Source organism: Protomyctophum bolini, assembly GCF_963924005.1.
Source record: "Protomyctophum bolini genome assembly, chromosome: 8".
NCBI classification, from domain to species: Eukaryota; Metazoa; Chordata; class Actinopteri; order Myctophiformes; family Myctophidae; genus Protomyctophum; species Protomyctophum bolini.
Genome location: NC_137869.1, coordinates 34,616,986 through 34,640,831, shown reverse-complemented (window position 1 = coordinate 34,640,831; position 23,846 = coordinate 34,616,986). Strand labels below are relative to the sequence as shown.

The following is a 23,846-nucleotide window of genomic DNA, read 5'->3' as shown; positions in this document are numbered from 1 at the left end:
AAAAGCACAGGTTGTGTCTATCCCCTCTGTATGAGTGACAGGTTCAGTAATGCCTTACACTAGGGCTCTCTTGGACATACATGTTACAAAGCCAGAAGCCAGAGACTAGATACTGTAATTTCCACAAGAGATGAAACAAAATCCTTGAATTTGATAACTTAAATGTGTACAGTACTCTTGTAAAATAAGTTCTGTTCTTTGAGAAATCCTAGACTTGATCTAGCTCTAGTAAGAACGACATGCATATAGAGTGTTGCAGTCCCGCCCCCGACGAGCGGCCAGGAAGACAATCACCAATTCATTTTTCCGATAGACGTTTCATGAAGTATTTATTTAAAGACCTGTGAGCCTCGGTCAAAGACAACTCGGACCGTGACAACTCACACAATTTCTTGGGCCGAACAAATAATTAGAAAGAAGAAAAAAAGGGCAGGGTACAACACTTTATTATGAGTTGTCACGATCCGAGTTGGCTTTGACCGAGGCTTACAGGTCTTTAAATAAATAAAGAAACGTCTATGGTAAAAGTTAATTGGAAATTGTCTTCCAGGGCGTCGTGAAAGGGGGACGGGTGCTCTATAGAAGACTACATTACCCATCTATTCACCTGGTGACCATGGGTTCGCACTGGTCGGGGGCACACCTTCTCACACAGCCGTGGACAGAGGAAGCTGACACCCAACGTCATTCCGGCTTTTTAGACAGCTGGTGGATGGAAAAGAAGCTCTACCTCTGCGGCTGACTGACACGACGGACAGATTCCCGGAAATCCTAGTCAGCCGCAGAGGTGGAGCTTCTTTTCCATCCACCAGCTGTCTAAAAAGCCAGAATGACGTCGGGCGTCAGCTTCCTCTGTCCGCGGCTGTGCGCGAAGGTGTGCCTGCGCTGACTCCCTGTTGGAGTTTCCTCTCTGTAGTGGAAGAAAAGTGGTGAGATTTGGTTCAGCATAACCCAAGCCCAACAAATCCCAATGCATTGTGGGTAATTAGTTATCTCTCAGACAGACGGCAAGAGTTTGTGTGTATACTGTACTTTGTGTGTGTGTGTGTGTGTGTGTGTGTGTGTGTGTGTGTGTGTGTGTGTGTGTGTGTGTGTGTGTGTTGTTGTACAGATGGTTGTCCAGATGTGGACTTAACTATGTTTTAGTGCCTGCCAGTCCATTAAGGTTCTACCAGTAAGAGTGTGAAGGAAAGCAGATGTGCATTGACTTGATTTTTCTCATTTTATTTAAATAGAGATTAATGCTGAAACTAAATTTGCGTGTGCTATTTCATACACTATTTTATAAATGCTATCCGTACTATACGTATAGTGTGTGTGTCTGTGTGTGTCTGTGTGTGTGTGTGTGTGTGTGTGTGTGTGTGTGTGTGTGTGTGTGTGTGTGTGTGTGTGTGTGTGTGTGTGTGTGTGTGTGTGTGTGTGCGCGCGTGCTTGTGTGCGTGCGTGTGTGTGTGTGTGTGTGTGTGTGTGTGTGTGCGTTCTCTTGCATCCGTATTGATGGCATAATTAGGCTGAGGTGTGTGCACTCGCTAGCTGGGCTGAGAGCTAGTGTTGACATGGCCTCTAATCAGGTTAAGTTATTAAGACCTCGCATGGAGAGGGAAATAGGTCAGTAACAATTAAAGCCCCACAAGAGACAGGGAAAGAGAGAGAGGCTGCCTGTCAATGGTGAGAAAAGCAGAGAGAGAGAGAGAGAGAGAGAGAGAGGGGGGGGGGGGGGTAGTAAGAGAAGGAATGTTGCTGCATAATATCAAGAGTAGCGCATGGTGCAGCATCCAGCTACTGTACCGTGTACGTCAGTCCTGCTGTAGACTTTGACAGTTGTGGAAATACGAGAGCTTTTGATGTGAAGGAATGTGCAATGTCTACAATGTCTTTGCTGCGGACAAGGTAGTTTGATCCAAGACAAAGGATTACATCCGCACATTCACTGCTGAACTTCTCTGGAATCGATTCTTGACCTTTTCCAGCGCTTCAGTTGGATTGAGCGCTTTCTTGCTTTTCTTTTTTTTTGTCTGATGGATGACCACCACTCCAACCGACTAAACCTTTGCTAATGTTCTGGAAGCATTCAGTCCAAACAGTTTATTTTGAGCTTTCTTTCTTTATAGACACAGAGCAAGGGGAATCGAAGATGCGCAGAGTGTGTCCGTGTACAATTTGAACTGGACAGCCAGAAGGCAGAGGATGTGCTGGTTTATGCGTGAACGTTCAACCTCAACAGTTTTCCTGTCTGTGAGGGTCAGCGCAGCATGAACACAAGAACCCCCCGGGGCTAGACGACCGATATACACTCTTCTCCTCTCCCTCTATCTCTTCACCACCTCTGTCCTTTCTGTGTCTGCTGGTCGGAGGAGAGAAAAGAGGCTAAATCTGATTTATGGAATGTTCAGAAGAAGAAGCCCTTCCCCGAGGACAACAGGACCTATCCAGAGCTGGGACTGGAATACAGCCTAACACAGGAGGACTAAAATAGATAGAAAATAGATAGATAGATAGATAGATAGATAGATAGATAGATAGATAGATAGATAGATAGATAGATAGATAGATAGATAGATAGATAGATAGATAGATAGATAGATAGATCGATGAGAGGTGTGTTGATCATGAGAGAAACTGAAACAGATAAGTAGAAGAAACAGAGATAGAACACGGGAGGGGAATAGTGTGGCTACTGTTTTCCTCGGGCAAATGAATATAAGCCATATTGAGTCATAGTGTGTCAGAGCACGCTGTCTCACATATGACCACAGCGGTGAATTTGAACCCCATTCATTTAAATTGTCCATGTTCAGCTTTCACTATAGTCATATCATCCAAGTGGGATAATATGATAGTGCTGTAGTCTACATTTACTGGGAATAAAGAACCAGGTGTATCTATGGCTGACCTGTTTGTGGTGCTCTACTGGACCACCCTCTGACTGGCCCTCTGTGTGGATATAGAGTGTTTATGCTCCACTGTGTCATTGCTGCCTATTCACAGACCACATCAGTGTTACCTGTGCATGTTTAAGGGTAGCTCTGCTGATCTGAACTGGGCAGCACGTGTCGTATAGCCACTTGCAGCCTGATTGATCCCTTGTGTGAGTGTGTATTTACTGTAGAGTATAGCTAGCAGCTGGGCGGGGGAGGCCACCAGACTGCAGCTCCACAGGGATGCCCATCCATCTCTAGAAGGGACCTAATCAGATTTACTCTGCTTTGCTCACATGACTGATGATCCCTCAGTCCAACCCTCCAACCTTTTAGCCCGCAATCACACTCTTCCTCGTCACTGCACCTGCTGTCACTCGCCCACTGGGTTCACCGCCTCAGCCGCGTCGCTGATGAACGATATTCCTTTACCGTGGAGATCCATCGACCAATCGCCACGGAGGCGGTCCCTGACAGCGGCAACGACAACAACAGCTGGGCCGGACTTCCTGCAGTGTCCTCGGAGGAGAAAGGCACGACCAGGACCGCGACGGAAGAGAGGAGGGAAGGGGGAGTTGGGGATGTTGGTCCTGTAGCTCAGGCAGAAGGCGTTTTGTCCGGGCAGACTGGCCAGGTGAGCCGGGGGCTTAATAAGGGGCCGATGGCTCCGCTGTGGAGAGGCATGCTGTCTAAGAGCAGCCCGCTGTACAGAGACTCTCTGTTCTCCTTCTCTCTGTGGGACTGGAAGGCCCAGGAGAGAGAGCTGTTCCTGCTCAGGAAACACTCTGACAGGGATAAGAGAACACTGCTCACACAACTGGACAAGTAAGACAGACAGGGATGATGATGTATGAAGAAATGAATGAATGATGATGATGATGAGAATGATGATGATGATGATGCAAATGAGATGAATGATGAGGTGTGAGGACGTTGAAAACAAGAATGAGCACATAATAGACTGTGGCAATATTTGAGATCTGTGTTTCCAATGTATTTTTGGCAATCAGCTTAGTTTGCTTCCGGGCAGCAGTGAGAGGAGGTGAAACAGAAGTTAATGCATTCACTGATTCTGACATTTATGTAATGGGATGTGCTTAAAATACTGTTTTAGTGCATGGACATAATGGCTCTAAAGTAGTGTGTGCGTGTGTCCTTGTATTACTTGTGGAGGCCCAAAAGTCCCCAAAAGTATAATCGATATAATAGTCCATTTTCTTGGACTCCACCGGAAAAAAAATGTTTCTCAGGTTTACAATTAAGAAAAGATACATGTTGGCTGTTGGGGTTAGGATTTGGCATTTTGGGTGTTTGAGAGGTTGGGGTTAGAGGTATTCCTGATTTATACATGATGGTTGTGCACCGATGTTGGCATGTTGCACACCAAAGATAGCAGATCCACAAGCAGATCATCTGCTTCTGCGACATGCTGAGAACTATACATCTGCTGCAGATGTATAGTTCTCAGCATGTCGCAGAAGCTCAGTTATTTTTGGTGAGTAGCACCATGCACAAGTATAACTCAGGCTTTGGGGCTAGGTTTAAAACATAACATAATAACAATGATAGTTTACGTGTGACTGTCTATCATTGGTGGTTCTAAACATGTGCCATGGCATGGCTTTAGAGTGGTGACGTTCAACTCACCATCCACGTGTCGAAACTCAAAACACACCATCAAATTGCTGTTAATTTCATCAACTGTGGGGGCTATAATGTGCTATATAATGTAGGTTAGTTGACTGTCCCTTGTGTGTTTGCGTTTCTATGATTGGCTTACATTATTCCTACAGCATATATCAGCATGGACTGTACTGTATATAGCCTGATCTACTATCTCTATTGTCTCTTGTGGATCTACTGGATATACAGTAATGCCGAGGATGTATAGGGAAATATTTCCGGTCAACTATATATATGGTTTAAGTGGTTCATTATTACAATATGGATTAGTATTTATCTTGCATTAATTTATTGCAAAATATATATCAATCGCTTGAACCCTAGCATTCATGTTCTTGCCAACATTCACCAAAAATAGCAGCTATTTGGCTATTTTCAGCAAAGACATTTTGTGTAGAGGGAAAAGATGAGCAGGCTAGTGTCAAGAAGGAGCAGTGTGGCGTCCATCTTGACCTTGTGAGGTCTGCAGTATCAAAACAACACGGTGTGATGTCACGTTCTCTTTGTACATGGAGCCCTAGGGAACATCTGTTCAAGAACCACATCACTCATAGCTACAGCTATTCCTTCCATTATTTTGTCTTATTTTGTTTTAAATGATGCATAGCCTGTGAGTTAGTTCAGGCAGATACACTCAATTTACAATTTTGGCATATACAGTATATAGCAGATGCTCTTAATCCAGAGCGATTTACCATGGTAACAAACAACACATGGTAATACATCAAAATGCATATAAATTGTTATCTAGGATCATAACACTGGAGAGGTAGATGCGAGGTAGAGACGCTGCATCATCACTCATGTGCTGATGTGCACCACTAGGCTCTGCTTTCCCCTGGGGGGGTTTGTTATATCTCCAGGGAGTAATGTATACTAAGATCAAATAGATATATATTTACTTTTAATGTTCTCAATCTATTAATGGTCTCAAACTATAAGTTATCTGACTGAACTAGTATTTGTATTTATTTTATTATTGTTGTTCTATATTAAATGTCTTATTCGTTCAATGAAGAATCTTATTAGTTTAAAGAGTTTCACAGGACAAACTGTGATTATTCATTCATTTATTTCAGGGGGGTATAATCACTTGTATAATAAACTTCATATCTCTTCTGCACATTTCTAATTATTTACATTTTATTATTATCTTTTACACCTTCACCATTGTGTGCAAATAATTAACTAATCATGACTCATATGTTCACAGGCTAAGTAAGGAGCTACAGCAGAAAGACAAGGTCATCGAGTCTCTCCGTGCCAAACTCACCCAGCACCAATCCCATCAGCAGCGTTCGGAGACACCCTGCAGCAGCCATGGACTGTCCGAAACTACCGACCAATCGGACCGCATCTCCTTTGTGTCTGACGAGCAGGGCTCCTCCAATGAGGATGCAGAGCTGTGCTCTGACATTGACGCTGCCAGTGAGTTTGGACAGGAGGAACCCCAGGCTCCCAGCAGGACCAGTACAGGTAAACATTCTGGACACATACTGTAGCATACTGCTCCACAATGTGGTGTCCGGGGACCCCCAAGGGACCTTGAGGGGGTTACCAGGGGGTTACCAGCTAAATGATTTTAGTTAGGAACCAAAAAGACCCTTAAGGCCTATTCATACTCCAGTTTTAGGTGATAAGGTGACCACCGAAAACTACAATATTATGACATCACGCCGTGGCGATATGCGACTCACCGCTCACCCCAACCTATCTCTCTGTTTTTACTAACCACCGTTTTGGTCACCTTATCACCTAAAACTGGAGTATGAATAGGCATTTATATGTCTATAACTCTGAGAGCATGCAAATGGAATCAAATGGACCTGTAACGGTCCATTTCATTCCATTTGTATAATCTCAGAGTTAAAAACAGGCACTCATGAAAGCCCTCTCATTCCATGACTCATCATGCCAGCTGTCACTCCTTTTATCTCCGTAGATTGTCAGTCCTACGGCGGTACCATGTCACATCATCCCTCTGTCCCTCCATCCATCGCCCTGTCCTCTGTGAGCTGTCCCAGCATGCATTGTCCTCCTCACAAGGCAGCTGACACGCACAGTCAGACAGGTATGAAAGTGGTGAAACTGCTGAGCTGAGCTACTTGTCCAGAAGTTGGATGAAAGGCTACCCTAAAAAAGCAAAAGTCATCATTGTCCTTATCATTGACTTGTGGGACAAAATCACATGCTGGCTTGTAGAAGTTGTAGTTTACTCTAAATCAGTCAGTTAGGACTTTTCACTCACATTTAGCTACAAGATCACATGTCAAGCCTGTGTTTACTCCATAGCTGTATGTACCTCATTATTCCTCTATGACCATGAGTTACTCCTCTTCATTATTACTGTTCCACATCTTTTCTTTTCTTTTCCTTTCCTTTCCTTTCCTTTCCTTTCCTTTCCTTTCCTTTCCTTTCCTTTCCTTTCCTTTCCTTTCCTTTCCTTTCCTTTCCTTTCCTTTCCTTTCCTTTCCTTTCCTTTCCTTTTCTTCTCCTTCTCTCTCCATCCATAGCAGGACTGTTTTCAGTCCCTATGTCCACCGCTCTCCCATTCTCAGCTCCAGGCCCTGTTTTCACCTCCACCCCTTACCACCCCAACCGTTCTACCATTCAGAGGGCACCCTTGCCCTTTGATCCCCTCTCTGCCACCTTGCGACCTCACTACCAAGGCAACGGGAGGGGGGGTTTCTCTCTGGCAGAGGTACAACAGGAGCTGCAGATGTTACAGCGACAGCTGAGAGACCGTGAAAGTGCGTTGTAATGACTGCATGTGTGTGTGTGTGTGTGTGTGTGTGTGTGTGTGTAAACTAGAAACTAATTGGTTCCTTGTTTGACGGTTTGACTATTAGCATAATAATCTAATCTAATAAATGTACACCAACTGTTTGGTGTAAGAACAGACTCATTCTAATAACGGCTACGGCTCTGGGTCCATGGCTCATTCATACCTCTCACCCAGTCCTTAATGATTTAGTTTTCCTGGGCGCTGCCCAGTGCCCATGACTCATGATCCATGATCCATGACCCATGATCCATGATCCATGATCCATGATCCATGACACCCATAACTCTCCAGAGCACGAGTTGACATATTTTGTAGTCGAAGCTACGACGGTATCTAATAATCTTCAAACCTCCAAATGCTTGAATTGATTAATGAAGACTGGGCTCCTTAACACCTTTCACCTATCTGGATCCAGACCCAGACCCTAGCCTAAAGCACAGTAGGACAAAATGATAATAAGGCCTTTAGTATTTATGGGTAATAATGACTAGGCGATGTAAAAGCACTGTCTACAAGCACTTTAACAGTGATGGAGGGTGCTAAAGTGAAAAGGAGAGAAGGAATTAGTTTGTAACCGACTGAACTAGAGTTGAGTTGACAGGTCATAACTTGCCTTTGGCTGCATAATCCAAATCTGCCTACAGTAATCGCTTGCCTTTCTCGCTGTCTTTGGCTGTCTTCCATACACTTATCCTCAAGTTGAACTCATTACACCCTGATCCAGTGGAGCTCTACTCACACTTAGCTTGAAGTGAAGTTTCTCTGTGATAGGCCTATCTACTTCTGTTGTTGAATGCATATTTGAGATGCCCTTGTCGAGGTCAATGGCCTTTGATTATTCTCTACCTGGAAATAATTAATAAACTCACTTTTCCTCTCTCTCTCTGGATTTGGCACACTCTAATATAAATGTCTCACACACACGTACTGGTTTATAAATAATTGCAAAGTTAAGTTAACTAACAATTAATCAATCTACTGTATGTTTTCTGCCCTTTTGAGAGAAAAAAATACAGTCTTTCTCATGATTAAACTACATTTGCATTGGTTTATCTTTTTTCCACTGCAGGGTTCTCCAATCCTCAGTCTGGGTCTTACCAGGGTTACCCCATGTCTGTCCACCATCAATCAGACCCCTCCGGCTTCCTGCCGCTGGCTTGCCATGGACTCCTGCCCTCTACACTCGGTGGCACTGCCAGCGCTACCAGCTTCAATGCCAGCCTGAACGCCAGCCCGGCCATGAAAGCTGGGGCTAGTCTGCTGGAGAACAGTGCATTGTGGGATATGTCCTACAGTGTCCGACCAATGAGAGCAGGAGCTGACCTGTCATCAGGGTCATCAGGGTACCAGTCGGGTGCCAGTCACACCGGTAAACATACAGACAGAATATAATGAGTATGCGTTTTTTACACCGACACACAGAGTGATATGAATATAATAAACGATTCAAACAAAGGCTGTTTTGATTATAGGTCTTGACCAACCAAATGGAAATGTTTTTAAGTCAAGAGATCCATTTTCGTCACCGCTAAACCCCTTATCCCTAAACTTCTTTGCCTTTTTTTTACTATTTTGCAAAACATTTTTGAATAGTTAAAATGGCCAGTCTACAAGCTCACAACGTGTCAATGTAGATTGGCTAGTTGAACTATTCAAAAATGTTTTTCTAAATAGTAAAAAAAAAAGGCAAAGAAGTTTAGGGATAAGGGGTTTAGCTGTGACGAAAATGGAGCCCATACAGTACTATTGTCAAAAACAATGATTTGTTTTGCCAATTTACCATATACTGTACCGTCGATGCCATACAGTGTAGCTACAGTGTGTTGTTGTTTGCTGCAGGTTCAGACCTGATGAAGGAGCATCTCATGGAGATCCGCAGCCTGAGACAGAGACTAGAAGATTCTATCCAGACCAACGACCGCCTAAGACGGCAGCTGGAGGAGAGACTAGCCAACACCGCCCAGGAGAAAGGTAACCAACTGACCGCGGATGGTAACTGACTGCACTACATTACATTAAGGGTCTGTTATTCACAGAGTACATCAAAACTGTCTGCCTCTCTACAGGTGCGCCTACCAACATCTACATCCAGGGTCTGGACTCAGTGGGACAGCTGTCCGGTGAGATCAGACTTCTGAAGGAGGACAACCTGAGCCTGCAGAACCAGCTCAAGCAGGCCAACAAAGGTACACATGGGCACCTACTGTATAGTATACACATGTGGTCTGGATCAAGGACGAGATGGACTAAATTGCACTCAGAGAAACATTGCAAATGAAGCTCTATTTAAATTGGTACATTATGTATTTGTATTTACTGTACCCTAAAATGTTGGTTCAAGCCAACAGGGTCCGTTGGAAATTGAAAGCTGTGGGTCTAGACCGTTGAAAGTGTATTCAAGATATAAAAACAATCACCAGAATAATGTTTTCAGACGAATAAAATAATATTATCCTGTATTTGGAAAATAAAATGGATTAGTTGTGATTTACTATTTTGCAGTTCCAAAATAAGGACCCATGTAAAAATGTAAACACACACACACACACACACACAGTCACACACACACTATTCCCCTTTAGGGCAAAATCTGTGTCGGGCAAATTTCATGTCTCTACCATTATGCCATCTCATGGGAATTTGCAAAACCGTGCCAGAGGAATAATACAAATTTGCACGTTAACAATAGGGTGTCAGCCATTCAGGCTTGAACCCGTAATTAATGTAATTTCAGTATTTGGGCCAAGTACTGTTTAAATTTCCAACAGAACAATGCACTTGTTCCCGCATTTCCAAACTGGCTAGTAGAGTGGATACTGTTGTCTGTGTGGTAACCATAAAATATTGTAGAATTCTGTCTGCTTAGACCAGTGGGACAGAACTGAACCAGTTTAATTGTGATCAGGTACAAATGCATAAACTACTTATACTTAAATCATGTCCAAAGAACTTCACTTACCCATTTTGACTTTTTTTTGCTGGCTGTTATTAATTGTCTAGCTTTAAGTCATATTCAAACCTCATTTCCTCTCTGGTTCAGATGGTAGTAAGGCGGAGCACCTTCAGGAGGCAGCAGTCCTCTTGGGGCGGGCCAGACTGAAGGAGGCGGAGTTAGAGACAGACAGGTGGGCGGAGCAAAGCAGGAGGCTGCAGATGGAGGCTCAGTCTCACAGCCAGGAGGTCACACAACTCAAACAGGACCGACAGAGGAACCACGAAACCATCAACAGGTATATGTGTGTGTGTGTGTGTGTGTGTGTGTGTGTGTGTGTGTGTGTGTGTGTGTGTGTGTGTGTGTGTGTGTGTGTGTGTGTGTGTGTGTGTGTGTGTGTGTGTGTGTGTGTGTGTGTGTGTGTGTGTGTGAGTGTGTGTGTGTGAGTGTGTGTGTGTGTGTGTGTGTGTGAGAGTGTGAGTGTGAGTGTGTTTGTGTGTGTCAAGCTTCCGCCATAGTCTGAAAACCCACCTCTTCAGTTCAGACTATCTTGGCCCGTAGCACTTGTTGTACCACTTGCCCTAGCCCTGATGACCTGACGAGGCTTATGCAAAGGCTCAACTTATGTAACTTAGATAGCATTTTATGTAGACACAGCACTATATAGCATAGTTTCATTATATAGATATTCCACTGTTACATTCTTCTTAGCTTACATAGGATTCATGATAACTATTTTTATGTGTATGATGTATTCCCATGTTTTTGTTCTTGCTTAATGTAAATCGCTCACTCTGGATTAAAAGCGTCTGCTAAATGCCTAAATTGTGTGTGTGTGTGTGTGTGTGTGTGTGTGTGTGTGTGTGTGTCTCTGCTCAACTAAATGACACCTGTATTAATATGCATGTCTCTGCATGTGTGTGTGTCTTTAGTCTCCAGCATGAGGTGAGTGTTCTCCAGCAGCAGCTGTGTGAGAGTGGAAGTCTGATCCAGTCTCTGCAGTGTGAGCTCCACATGTACCACAGCGTGGGCGGAGGACCCAAAAGCACACACTCTGGTAAGACTGTGTTCATCTCTAAAAACATCAGAAAAAAAGAAAGAAAGAAAGAAAGAAAGAAAGAACATCTATTTAAGGCATTAAATGTGTGTGTTTGTGTAGGAGGCAGCACTGTGACCCTTGACTCTAGAGAGCTGCACCTCCAGCTGGAACAGCGTCTTACAGGACAGGGGGACAGCCAGCTTCATTCCAGGAGAAAGCTGTTCGGCGGTCAGTATGATTGAACGACTTTTTCTTTGCAGACTTTTCGTCTATTATGACAGGCCCATAATAGGGACGCTAGGGCTCATGTGGTTTAATACATTAACTACATCTATTAAGTTCCACTCTTGCTGTCAGTGTATGGAGCTGGTTTTCATTGCATTGGTTGCATTGCATTGCATCAACTCAATAGAGTTGATGCAATGCAAAAGAAAGCAATGCAATTCAGAGCACAATACAATACAAACTAGCCCGGTACTGTTCCTGGAGAATCAGTGGGTGCAACATCACAGATCCACACAGTAGTCATCTCATTCCTTTCCTGAGCTCTCCCAGACGGATGTCATAACCGAAAATAAAAGTTTCAAAAAGTGAAATATTTCAAGTCTAAAAGACTTCAAAAAGTTAGATTTTCTATTCTAGAAGAACATTGTAAAGTTTTAATGAATGAAGCTTCTCTATGAAGCTTCTCTAGGTGAATGTATGACAGAGCTAGTAGAGCGTGCCAAGGTTTTGAAGAGAAAAGTAATAAGAACAGTGAGAAGAACTCGTTTCTCTAAAGAGATCGAGCTCAATAAATATGTCACCATATCATACCAAAGTACTTTTGCGCACTCACTCATGTATTATTTTGCCAGATGTGTCTGACTGATTCCCGTTGTCACATTGTTGTTCTCCACAGACAACGTTCCCTCTCCGCCTGTGAGAGACACAGGACTTTTCAGTCCTACGTGTCCACTCTCTCCTGCACTGCAAACAACGGTGGAGACTGGTGCGAGATTCCACTATCACACATATCATAATTATGCAAGCAATATTATTTAGCATTCAGTTGTTTTGGGAGTAGTAATCATTTGTAAGAAAGAATATTACATGTAATAATTTATACAGACAGTATTTTTTTGGTTTCAATCTTTATGGATAGTATTACTTTTGTAGTTAGTAATGTAATGTCAGTGGGGACATTACATTACTAATCATTTATACAGAAATGATTACCAAGGACGTTAAGATTTCATTATTGCCTACACACTTTGATATGGAAGGTTTCATACAGTGTATACAGCTCAGCCCCATTCCCTAACCAACTCTGCTGTTCAGATAGTTGCATGTCAGGCCAAGCTGTTTTTACACACGGTAGCCCTTTTGAAAGCTAATGCTTCATGACGTTTGGTGGATTTCTGTGCTATACTGAGCACATTTTCTAGTGACATTTGTGCTGACATGGCTGTCTTTATCTCCTGGCTCCCTCCTCTCCTCTTCCCGATAGCTTCATCTTTGCACAGCCAGGCCCCGGATGGCTCCTTCGCCAGCCGCCATGGCCGCCATGCGGTTGGCCACGTGGATGACTTCAAGGCTCTGCAGCAGCAGATCCTAGAGGGCAGCGCTCTTGTCCGCAAGATGGAGGCCTCCCTCCGTTCCCTGGTCGCCCCGACTCTGCGGGAGTATAGCCAGGAGCAGGTGAGAGCTCAAAGAACCCATGGTCAGACATTGGATGGACATTTAAGGTGGCCAAGAAACCAAGGCGTATTATCGCGTGATAAGAACAATAGAGTCCGCACACCAAATTTATGCTCCCAAATGTAGTTTACTTCATTGGTGAAGTAAACTACATTTGGGAGCATTAATTTTGTGTGCAGACTTTTATTCTTATGCTGTCCAGCATGTAATTCATGATCCAGCACCCAGCCTAGTTTGTGCGTGTCTTTTGTCTGTTTATCAGCCTCTTTTTCAATATTATCTCGTAGTACCTTCTTAGTGCCCTCGGCTTGATTGGTAAAATGATCACTCGTGTGAGTCCTCACATGAGTCCTCAGAGAGGACTGCCAATAGAAACATATCTAAGATAGACTAATCAGACTTATTAAACGATGGGTGCGTGTGTTCTTTCTCTCTCTCCCTTTTTCCATTTCAGCCTTTAGACACTGGCTCTGTGAAGAAGATGATAGCTAACACTAAGACGCTACGTCAGATCTTGGAGGAGGCCAGCTCTCTGCTTACAATGTTCTGGAGAGCAGCCCTGCCAAGCTCTGAGGAATCGACTTTCAACACCAAGCAGGTCACTACTACTGACAGCATAGTTGTCTGTGTTACAGTTTCCAACAGAATATCTTCTAAGTTCTCTGAAGAACTTCACATATTTATTCAAAAATTACAAACAAATTATGTACTGTAGGATGAGCCAATGGCTGATCTGAAATCAGCAAGACTGCAGTAGTGCATGCTTCAGAACAGATTTGGAATGTATTTACTGCCCATTAAAATCACTGCCACTAACCGAAATTTGCAATCGCTGCAAACTTAATTACAGAAATCTCAATGTGTCCATATCCGTATGTTTGATCAGGAGCAGTTTCTAAAGGAGGAGATCAGCTCTCTCCGGCAGAGGCTGTCACAACAGGAGGAGGCTCTAAGGGACGCCATGGAGGGGCTGAAGAGCTACAGCCGCACCAATGAGACAATGGAGCACTTTATTGTCAATCAACGTGAGTGATGATTTCTTCATACCAAAGATTTATGTTCACTTGTGTAACAGAAAGCATCATGCTGGGCGGCTAGTGTAGCGGTCTGGGCACTAGGGTCTAAGGTGCTAAGCCAGCCTGACGGTGTGTCGTGGGTTTGACTCCCGATCCCGACGACCTTTGCCTTTTTTCTTTTTTTTTTACATTTACAAGGCCCATTAATATTTCTACAAATGCAACAAAGCCTTGATAATCACGAAGTTGAAGGGTATATGTCTGATAATGATGTACTGTGTGATATAAATAACATTAGGCCACAGGTGACCATTCGAATGTTTCTGGGGTTCATTTTGTCCCTAACTATCAATCATGGACCCACGTTGAGAACCACTGCTCTAAATTATTATCTCTCGATCAGTCTCTCTTTTACTCACTTTACTGTTCACTGTTCCGTTCATCTTTCTAATCTCCTTAGTTCTGCAGTCAGTCTAACTCTCTCTGACATCCGTGGCTAATGCATTTGTTCTATGGTGACAGATTAATAATGAGGAGTTGAGTTATCTAGAGACAAGATACGACTATCACTGCAAAATTCTGAGTGTCACTTGAACTCTTGAGATTTAAAACTGCAATCCGGAACTCTTTTAAAGAAAGAAATGATTGAATTTGACTGTTTTAATAAAACTTTATTTTAACTCATCTGTATGGTACAATTACAATTTACAATTTAGGCATTTAGTAGACGCTCTTAATCCAGAGCGATTTACATTAAGCAAGAACAAAAAGCATGGCAATACATCACATACATAAAAAGGTAGTTATCATGAATCATACGTAAGCTAAGAACGTAACAGTGGAATATGTATATAATGAAACATATGCATATACTTTATAGTGCTGCTACATAAAATTCTATAAGTCTACATAAAATGTAAGTTACATAAGTTGAGTCTTTGCATACGCCTGTAAGGTCGTCAGGGCTAGGACAAATGCTACGGGCCATGTTGAAGTCTGAAGAGGTGAGTTTTCAGACTACGGCGGAAGATTGGGAGTGAGGCTGCAGTTCTGATTGTGATGGGAAGTGCATTCCATAGTTTTTGAGCCAGAAGGGAGAAGAGTTTGGGACGTGTGGAGCGTTGTCCTGGCGTTTTTAGTGAAGGTACTTCCAGCTTCCCTGCGTTGGCTGATCTGAGGGCACGGGAGGGTTTGTAGGGTTCGATCAGACTTGCAAGATATGGGGTTGCCATACCTTTGGTTGCTTTGAATGCCAGCATCAGAGTTTTGTAATCTGTGCGGCCAGCGACCGGGAGCCAATGGAGGGAGCGGAGAAGGGGGGAGACATGTGAGAATTTTGGCTGGTTGAAGAGGCTTAAGTGTGCATGCCGGTAGGCCAGTAAGGAAGGAGTTACAATAGTCAAGTTTTGACAAGACTGTTTGGATTTGGAGATGGGCTGACTCCTGGTTGAGGAACGGTCTAATTCGTCATATGTTATAGAGTGTAAACCTACAGGATCGAGTGACAGCTGTAATGTGTGTTTTGAACGAGAGCTGACTGTCCAGGACAACACCAAGGTTCCTGGCTGTTGGGACAGACGTTACCAGGGCGTTGTCTACGGAAATAGTTAGCATGGGGCAGGACTTAGCTGGGAAGAAGAGAAGCTCAGTCTTGTCTGGGTTCAGCTTGAGGTGGTTAGAAAACATCCACTGTGAGATGTCAGCCAAGCATGCAGTGATGCGCTCTTCACAAACATGGTAGAGTGTATTAATACAATATAACTATAACATCTGGATTGCAGCTTTAAATGAACACTCATTATAATGTACTATACTGTGCATTACATGATTAAAGCATGATTCACATTATCTTTACATTTCGTTTGTTTACAGTGTCAAGAACACGGGACGTGTTGAAGAAAGCCAAGACAAACTTGGAGGTGAGATCCTTCTGCCAAGATGTTGCATGTGTTTATACCACACCACTGATAATGAATGCAATGATGTGACCTAAAGTTTCGTCAAATGTACTATGAGTATTCTCACCATACTGGGAACAAAGAAGGTCTAATGTGTGGACAGATTCCACTGATTTTGTCTGGTTCAGTCTGAACATCAACATTCAGAACTGATCATCTCTTACAGGTCACTTTTTATAAACTCTCAGTTAACTTAACACTCAAAAGGTTACTGTAGATAAGGCAGAGGTAAACACCACCCCGTTACAACACTTAATGTTCCCTCATTGAAACAATGTGTACTGTCTTTCCTTCTCTCTCTACCTCATCATTGCCACCACTCGCCCTCATTATTTCCTCTCCTTTCACTGTCTCTCTCCCTCATCTCCTCTGCTCATTTCTCTGTCTGTCTGTCTGTCTGTCTGTCTGTCTGTCTCTCTCTCTCTCTCTCTCTCTCTCTCTCTCTCTCTCTCTCTCTTTCATTCGCTCTTTGTCTCCTGCTGAGTCTCTCTAGGATAATGAGCTTAGGATATCGTCCCTCCACCATGCCTCTTTCTCTCTTCCCTCCTCTTCCTCACGTCCCTCATGTGCCAGTAAAGGTATGGCCCCCTTGGTGTGGTGTGCCTACGTTTCTGGATCAGCATTTTCACTTGGCAGTGAAAATTGTGTCTTTTCCTGCTTTTATTCTGGGCCTGTATCAAGCCACTCAGACTAGTATCTACTCTATGTGTGCCTGAAAGAGGGATTCACATCTGGCATCCCTTTAGGCATAGTAGTAGAAGCATGACATCAATATTCCTTTCTTACAGTTGAAAAGAGCTCCTACTGTATCTCCACCAGAAAAAAAGTAAACCCTGTCCTGATCATTTGTAGTAAGCTTTGACTAGCATCTATTATATGTCCTACTATGATTCATTTTTTATCCTAGTCAACCTTTCAGCCTAGTAGTGATGCTGAGTTGCTTGATAGTTACGGGCCCTGGTCAGTGGGCTTTTCCTCATGGTTTGCAGTGAGTGTGCTTTTGTTGTGTTGAAAGCTGAGGATGGAACAAGCACTGTACTGTAGAGGTTATTATAACCTCTACAGTAGTGCTTTATAACTCACAATCACAAAGCTACAATCTGGGACTTTTAACAAATTTGACTGTTTTCATAAAACTTTATTTGAACTATTCTATATGGTGGAGTATGTATGTAAGTATGTTAATACTTTGTAACTAAAATATCTGCAGTGGTGTTGGAGGTAGTTTCCCTACTCTTCCATGGAGAGTTAAAAAATGTCAGGTAGGACATCGACTCGTTGACAATGTCAATATGGTTATTTGAAGACTATGGTGCACCAGACTGGCAGTTTTTCTTAAATTATATATATTTTTTACATCAGACACAATTACCTCAATGTCAGAAGAGGGAGTAATCCTTAATACAATTTAAGGATTGTAGCTTTAAAGATGAGGTTTTATGATGGTTTATGATGGTTTTAACTGGGTCCTCATCCTCAGAGAGATTAGGGTGAATGAATACCATGTAATGTACTGCATGTCACTCACTTATTGCTCTGGATTGGAGATTTAATGAGCCTTTGTCAAGTTCAATGTCACTTGGTTAATTAGGTTATTCTATTTCTGGAAAGAAATCACATCTTTCTGGAACGCACAAAGTCTCTCGCTGTCTCTCTTTCTCATCCATCGCCTCTAAATCCTTTTAATTTATGATTTTACATGATTATATTCGTTTTACCCGTTTTACCCACATATTCCATAAAAAGAAAAGAAACGGAGCAGGAAGAAGATAAATCTGACTTATCTTACCTGCCCCTATCCAATATATAAAAAATAAAATAAATACAAATAATTGATGCTCTGCAACCAACCATTACTTCCCCACGATTACAAAAATGTCTGCTCTGCTGTCTGCCCAGGTGAAGATGCAGGAGCGTTCTGTGAGCTCAGCCTCTCTTCTGGTTGGGGTGTCATGAGGCCCCTGCAACAGGCCCCATCGTCACCCGAGACTCCTCCTGTCCTGGGGCCCACCAGAGGCCTGTGAGCCCCACACCACCAACGGCCCTCGCAAGCGGTCTTCCTGTAATACACCAGCCCCAACTTCCTTCTGGTTCATGAGTGACTTCCTGTCCAAAAGGGAAAACCGCAGGAAAACCTTGGTTGGCCTGGTTGGCTCTCCGATTGGTTGGTGAAACACAACCTGTTTGAGTGTTACTGCTTGAGTGATTGTGAGGCACTGAGCAATGTTTTGACAGTTGTGATGGTTTATGAATGTGAATGATCTTACTGTACACGGTGTTATATTGTTTAAGTAGGTGCTTCAAAGGGTTTAAGGGCCTCAGCTTAAGTGTTTCCCCACATTTATTTGAGACCATGCTTTGGACCCCAGCAGGTATTCAGGAATAAAATAGCCAGCCAGTGAGAAGAACAGGGCTTTGAAAATGCCAAACCAAACTAAGTGCTTCCTGTTAGCTTCTGTTGAGGCTAGTTTTTGTTAGTTTGTAAAATAGTTGCATGTTAATTAAACAGCTTGTGGAAAAGAAGCCATACTGTACTCTTAGATTCTTGTCCTGACCCCACCTCTGCCATAAAAATGGTCAACTGATGATATCACAAGGTGAAAACCACAGTATTACCAGTATACTTTTTCCAATATGAGGAAGTGGGTAGTTTCAGGATTTCTGTTATACAAGCAAATCCACCCGAACATAATAGTTAATTAATGCACACATGCATATTACTGTTTGTTAAAGGACAACTTTAGTTTTTCTTTTCAACCAATGTTCATGTTTTAAGTTGTTATTAGAGAAAGTTCTTTTTTCTTTTCTTTTTTTTGCTGCTTTCTTTCGTTTTAACAATTTTATCTATATTGAATGTGAAGGGGGAGGTGACAAACGGACATATTGAGCCTATACTGTATATGCCACACAGTATGGTATCCTCCTAGTTGTTAGTTGTTCGTTCAGACACACAGAAAACAACTACTGTGGCCAGATGAAAGTTACTGGGGGTCTAGTAGGATTCGGACTGTAGTAATCACCCTAAAAAATTGTAAAAGAAAAATACATATTTAGCCACTTCAAATTCCCCCGCCTCCCTATCAAAAATAGCTAAAATCATTAAAACGAAAGAAAGCAGCAAATGAAAATAAATTAACACGCATCTTTTACTTTCTCTAATAACATAACCTAAAACATGAACCTTGGTTGAAAAAACCCAAAGTTGTCCTTTAAGGAGATAATACACTGTCCAATGAAAAACATGGGTCCAACCCAGACATACTGCTGAAATGTCAATACCTGCAGCCATAGACATGGCAAAGCCTTTTCAGTAAGCTGCCACGTTTGCCATCTTAGCAGGCCAATGCTAATAAGTAAGATCATTTTTCAGTATAATAGTCAAACAGCTATCCAGCATTTGTCAGCCTGAGCACAAAACGACTTGTGCATTGAATTTGTGGTATATGGTCCAAGAGTGTTGTAACATTTTATTTCATTTTTGTAACAAAGATTGCCTCTGGCAAATAGACCTGTAAGACCACACATTATTATTATTATTAATAATATTTTTTATTTGTATTTTGTTTTCCTTTTTATCCTATCAAATTAGCAATTCTTGTATGTAAGCTTTGGAACAACCCTAGTTGGACAACTGTCTTTTTTCAATTACTAGATCTGCAGCTGATGAGTTTAGTGAACATCTATGTCTAATTTGTCTATATCTGACTATATTTTTTCCTGACCTTATTTTAAGAAATTGTGACAATCATTGGCAAGATAATTGCTGTTTGGAAACAAGTCATTTACACTGGCTTACTGTAAGATTTCTGTTTTCTCTTTTTGACATTTTGTTATCTGTACAGTACCTTACCCTTAGTGCATGAACTGTGGATTCATGGTCCAACCATTACTTTATAAAAATATGAGAAGTGCAGACTTCTCATCTTTTTATACTGTTATTATCTATTGTCCAGCATCAGCAAGGAACTGGATGTGTGCAACCTACAGTACCTGTTTTGAGCGAACCATTACTTTAATCATACAATGTTTGGGTCCATGTGCAATAACCTTCTTGGTTGCTTTTTGATGTATTAGACCTTGGTAACTAAGTTTAAGTGCCATGTTACCTGTATTTAGTTATTTAGTTGTATTTAAATTTAAATATGTTCTCTTCTCTTTTAAATGTGCTGCTGTATTGACAATCAAATTGAAGCTGGCCCATATAGCCTATCTGACAAACAATCAACAATAGTTTATCAGAGCACTTTTATTTAATATGAAGCTGAGCTTTAGTTACACTTGGCACGCAGGAAGACTTGAGTGCTAAAAACAAGCAATAAAGCTAACCAAAGTCACAAACTTGCAAGGTGCAAAACTGATTACCTTTTTGTATAATTTCCCAGTTTGTGTTTTATAGGAACTATATCATTATCACATGTATGTACATACTGTAGTGAAGGGATTGTACATCAGTGTTTGTTGCTACACCAGGTGTAGCCTGGTGTAATTGTATGCATGTTTATTTTATTAAAAAATGTTTTGGGGCAGATATCCTTTTCAATAAAACTGTATAAAATAATATGTTTGTTGTGCTCTATGTTCTCTGTCTTTTAAATACACAGCAAATCCCAAATAAACGACTAAATGATTTGGAGCAGTCGAGCACTGTAGAGGTGAAAGTTATTTAACTGTACCTTACTGACCGTATCTATTTAATTTGATTCAAGTAATGAACAGTTTTAAACTGCATGATTTATTTTCCAACAGAAGATGGCAGCAGACGCCATAAAACTGGTCCATGATTTTACAACCCCCGACCCCCAGCCTAAAAGTACACGAATGTTAAATGAATAATAGGATTTAAACAAAACAATTGTGTATTGTGCATGGCAGTTAAGGAAAGTGACATGGTGTCACATAATTGAGGTCGGACAACTTGAGTAGAGTTATAAAACATGAGTCTGTCTGACTCTTATCTGACTGATGCAGGAAGCAATGATGTTGCAAGTTGGGCATAGGGTATGTTTTTGCCTGAACTGTATGTTTTGTCATACAGAAATTAACATGAGCTCTAGCTTGTAAAAATAAATTGGTAGTGTGGTTTTTGTTAAAAGTAGTGTTTGTTCACTAAGTGAGTTTAGTGAGTAAGTTCACTAACGTTTTTATAGTGTTCCAGACTAGTTCCAATTTTGTATGTTAATTTCTTTGTGTCATCATTCCACAAATGTTGTCACCTATCTGAACAATTATTTTCTGTTTATGAAATGGCTGGAGAGCCGGGGCAGAGCCCTGCTGTTCAACAAACACTCTAGAAATGATTACTATCAGAATATGTTGAATTAACCTTTTCGTTTTATTTTAACCAAAACATATCACTTAGCTCACCTTAAAAGCCTTGCAAAAGAAAGAAAGAAAAAAACTTAAAATGAATTCAAGGCAAAAAATGTGACCGCATGCAGTGCGCTGGTCTGGATGTGTGTGTGTGCTGCTGTAGCGAGTAGCGACCCCGGTAGACCTCAGCTCACATCTGAGTTGTGTGTCTGCTCAGACTGCTCTCCGTGTCTCGCGCCGAGGAGGATGGAGGATCATCATCATCATCATCATACATTATAAACAGACACCCGCGAGCTAGTCAGATAACAAAACAACACACCGAACCCGCAGCTCTGAACCAGGAAGAACAACCACGCACCGCCGCCAAAGCAGAGACAAAAACACCTGGCTGGCTGCTGTCATGGGTGATGGCATCTTTGTTTGTCTTTAGACCGTCCTAGAGTATAAGCTTTAGACAGGTATAGACGTTAGCCGGCTGGCTAACAGGAAGCTAACCAGCTGCTAGCAGAAGCGGGGACTTCTGTCTCAACTATCTTTCACAAGAAGTTTCATGTTCAGCAACGTCGTTGCCACCATAGCAGCGAACACGGCGTGAGAACATGCACCGTGACGAAGCTCCATGTGGAGGGTCACTTTAGACCAGCAACAACAAGGACAAGACGAGCAGCAGTGAGTTTCTCCCTCCATGTGAACGTGAGGTTAGTTTTCTAGGAGGACAACAGGGGACAGAGCTGTGTGATTGACAGCTTGTCAGAACAGATGTGGAGTCTTGTGGACGCAGGAGTCAGCGTTAGAAACTCAGCTAAGCTAAAAGCTAGCCAGGTGTCTGTTCTGTGGACTGACTGACTGGCTGGTGGCTGCGTGTCGGTGGTGTTAGAGGGGAATGGACGTCTGGAGTTCTGGACACAGCTTATTCATTTCTCTCTCAACTCAACAGTGTGGCAGCAGCAGCAGCAGCAGCGAGGTGTGGATTTCACATGTCGGTATTGAGGTGCCTCAGTCAAAACTCTACATCTAGCCTATAATAAAAACCTGGCAAGTTAAAGAAGCTTTTAAAGTTATCGGTCTGGTTGGCTTGGGCGGACCACCCCGGACCACCGCGAGAAAGAAGTGGAATGGAGATGAAGAGGACTGAGAATAAGAATAAAAGAAAACTGTGCAACATGGAGCAGCAGGGAAGCAGCAGCGAGGAGAAAGACACGGTAAAGTTCATTTTCTAACAATATACCATTCCAGATAGCGTAATAACGGGTATATAATATTACTTACTCATCACAGTAGTACAGAATACACACAGAGACCCGTAAGGATCAGTTCGGTACTTCGGTTCATAACAATCAATCATTTAGCTGGAGACGAGTCAGACGACCCCCTGGAACCCCCCCAAGCCCAAGGAACAGTGGCAGTGAAAATCCTGTCTGTGAGGGGGGCGGGGGGGGGGGGTGTATACATACCGTACGTGTGTTTCCAGCAATCCACTTGTGTCCAGTATCAACAATGTGGTTTCATATTTATGGCCTAGCCTAACTTATGGTCTAGCTGACTTTCGTGCAGCATACTGTAGTCTGTATCATGCACTGTTCACATTGTCCAGACATGCACAGCATGTCCAATGAACATTACATTATGGTATTATTGGTATATGCTTTGTAAGCTCAGCTGTCAACATGCCAATGTACAGCTGCTATTGAAAAGCTTTTATGTTTTTGATTGTTTGATTCTAGCATATGGACTTAAAATTACTGCCAATTAAAGAATCAAGAAGATTAATGTGGTGATGTGTTTGTAAGAGCATGAGCTTCGCTCGCTGCTTGACACTGAATGATCCTGGTTCATTCTTCCATCATGTACTGTTTCCAAGGATTGTGTCATCGATGGAATTTAAACGTCTCTCATGAAGTAATGCTACTCAATTTCTGGACGCTTGATCCAATTGATTGTGTCGTTAACTTGCTGCTCCACCCTTACTCTTGGGATATTAGCATTGTTATGAGACATATCATTTGATCCATTCAGATTGTGGCCTCAGGCTGTTGCACATTCCCTACAATCTCTATGAATTCCTAAGCAGGTTCACAAGGCACCTTGAAAAATGTATCTCCTAGAGTCCACCTGAGAGAAAAATCTGAAGTATTTTTATTTTTTTGGCAGCAGGAGGGAGTGAATTTCATGACATTGTGAAATGTCAGACAGACAGACAGTCAGGCGTGTGTGTGTGTGTGTGTGTGTGTGTGTGTGTGTGTGTGTGTGTGTGTGTGTAGCCATGGCAAGGGGTGTGTGGAGTGTAGACTGTAGAGTAGAACTAGATGGGAACTTTTCCTCATGGTTAAACATTGGAAATTCATCATATTGTTAGTTTGCTACCGCTCCTTCCTTATAATGCAAGATGTGTGTGAAAGTCCCCCATGCCACCTGAAACTGCTTCATTAAATTAACTTCAAGTTAAAACTACAGCAAGAATTGTGTAGTCAAGTGTTTGCCTAACTAACATGGCAACAATTTCTTTTTAAGGGAGTGAAGGC

At 42.4% G+C, this 23,846-nt stretch overlaps 2 protein-coding genes across 15 annotated transcripts in view; both read left to right on the top strand.

Annotated features, from left to right (window-relative positions):
- Window positions 1-20,563, top strand: part of pde4dip (phosphodiesterase 4D interacting protein) — an 86,338-nt gene extending 65,775 nt beyond the window's left edge. For 4 of the 10 annotated variants that reach the window (XM_080771013.1, XM_080771020.1, XM_080771021.1 and 1 more), the window contains 16 exons: window positions 5,815-6,077; window positions 6,544-6,672; window positions 7,115-7,351; window positions 8,456-8,755; window positions 9,226-9,357; window positions 9,453-9,572; window positions 10,427-10,616; window positions 11,251-11,375; window positions 11,478-11,585; window positions 12,259-12,348; window positions 12,847-13,037; window positions 13,492-13,635; window positions 13,924-14,062; window positions 15,926-15,972; window positions 16,505-16,589; window positions 17,911-20,563. In XM_080771013.1, the coding sequence (XP_080627139.1) occupies window positions 5,815-6,077; window positions 6,544-6,672; window positions 7,115-7,351; window positions 8,456-8,755; window positions 9,226-9,357; window positions 9,453-9,572; window positions 10,427-10,616; window positions 11,251-11,375; window positions 11,478-11,585; window positions 12,259-12,348; window positions 12,847-13,037; window positions 13,492-13,635; window positions 13,924-14,062; window positions 15,926-15,972; window positions 16,505-16,589; window positions 17,911-18,035 (2,425 nt within the window). In that variant the 3' untranslated portion in view covers window positions 18,036-20,563. The remainder of the gene's footprint in view (window positions 1-5,814; window positions 6,078-6,543; window positions 6,673-7,114; window positions 7,352-8,455; window positions 8,756-9,225; window positions 9,358-9,452; window positions 9,573-10,426; window positions 10,617-11,250; window positions 11,376-11,477; window positions 11,586-12,258; window positions 12,349-12,846; window positions 13,038-13,491; window positions 13,636-13,923; window positions 14,063-15,925; window positions 15,973-16,504; window positions 16,590-17,910) is intronic. The other 6 variants (XM_080771017.1, XM_080771014.1, XM_080771016.1 and 3 more) reach the window with 6 other exon arrangements.
- Window positions 20,564-21,491: 928 nt separating this feature from the next.
- Window positions 21,492-23,846, top strand: part of mast2 (microtubule associated serine/threonine kinase 2) — a 169,019-nt gene continuing 166,664 nt past the window's right edge. For all 5 annotated transcript variants that reach the window (XM_080770654.1, XM_080770652.1, XM_080770655.1 and 2 more), the window contains exon 1: window positions 21,492-22,526. In XM_080770654.1, coding sequence (XP_080626780.1) covers window positions 22,440-22,526 — 87 coding nt within the window. In that variant the 5' untranslated portion in view covers window positions 21,492-22,439. The remainder of the gene's footprint in view (window positions 22,527-23,846) is intronic.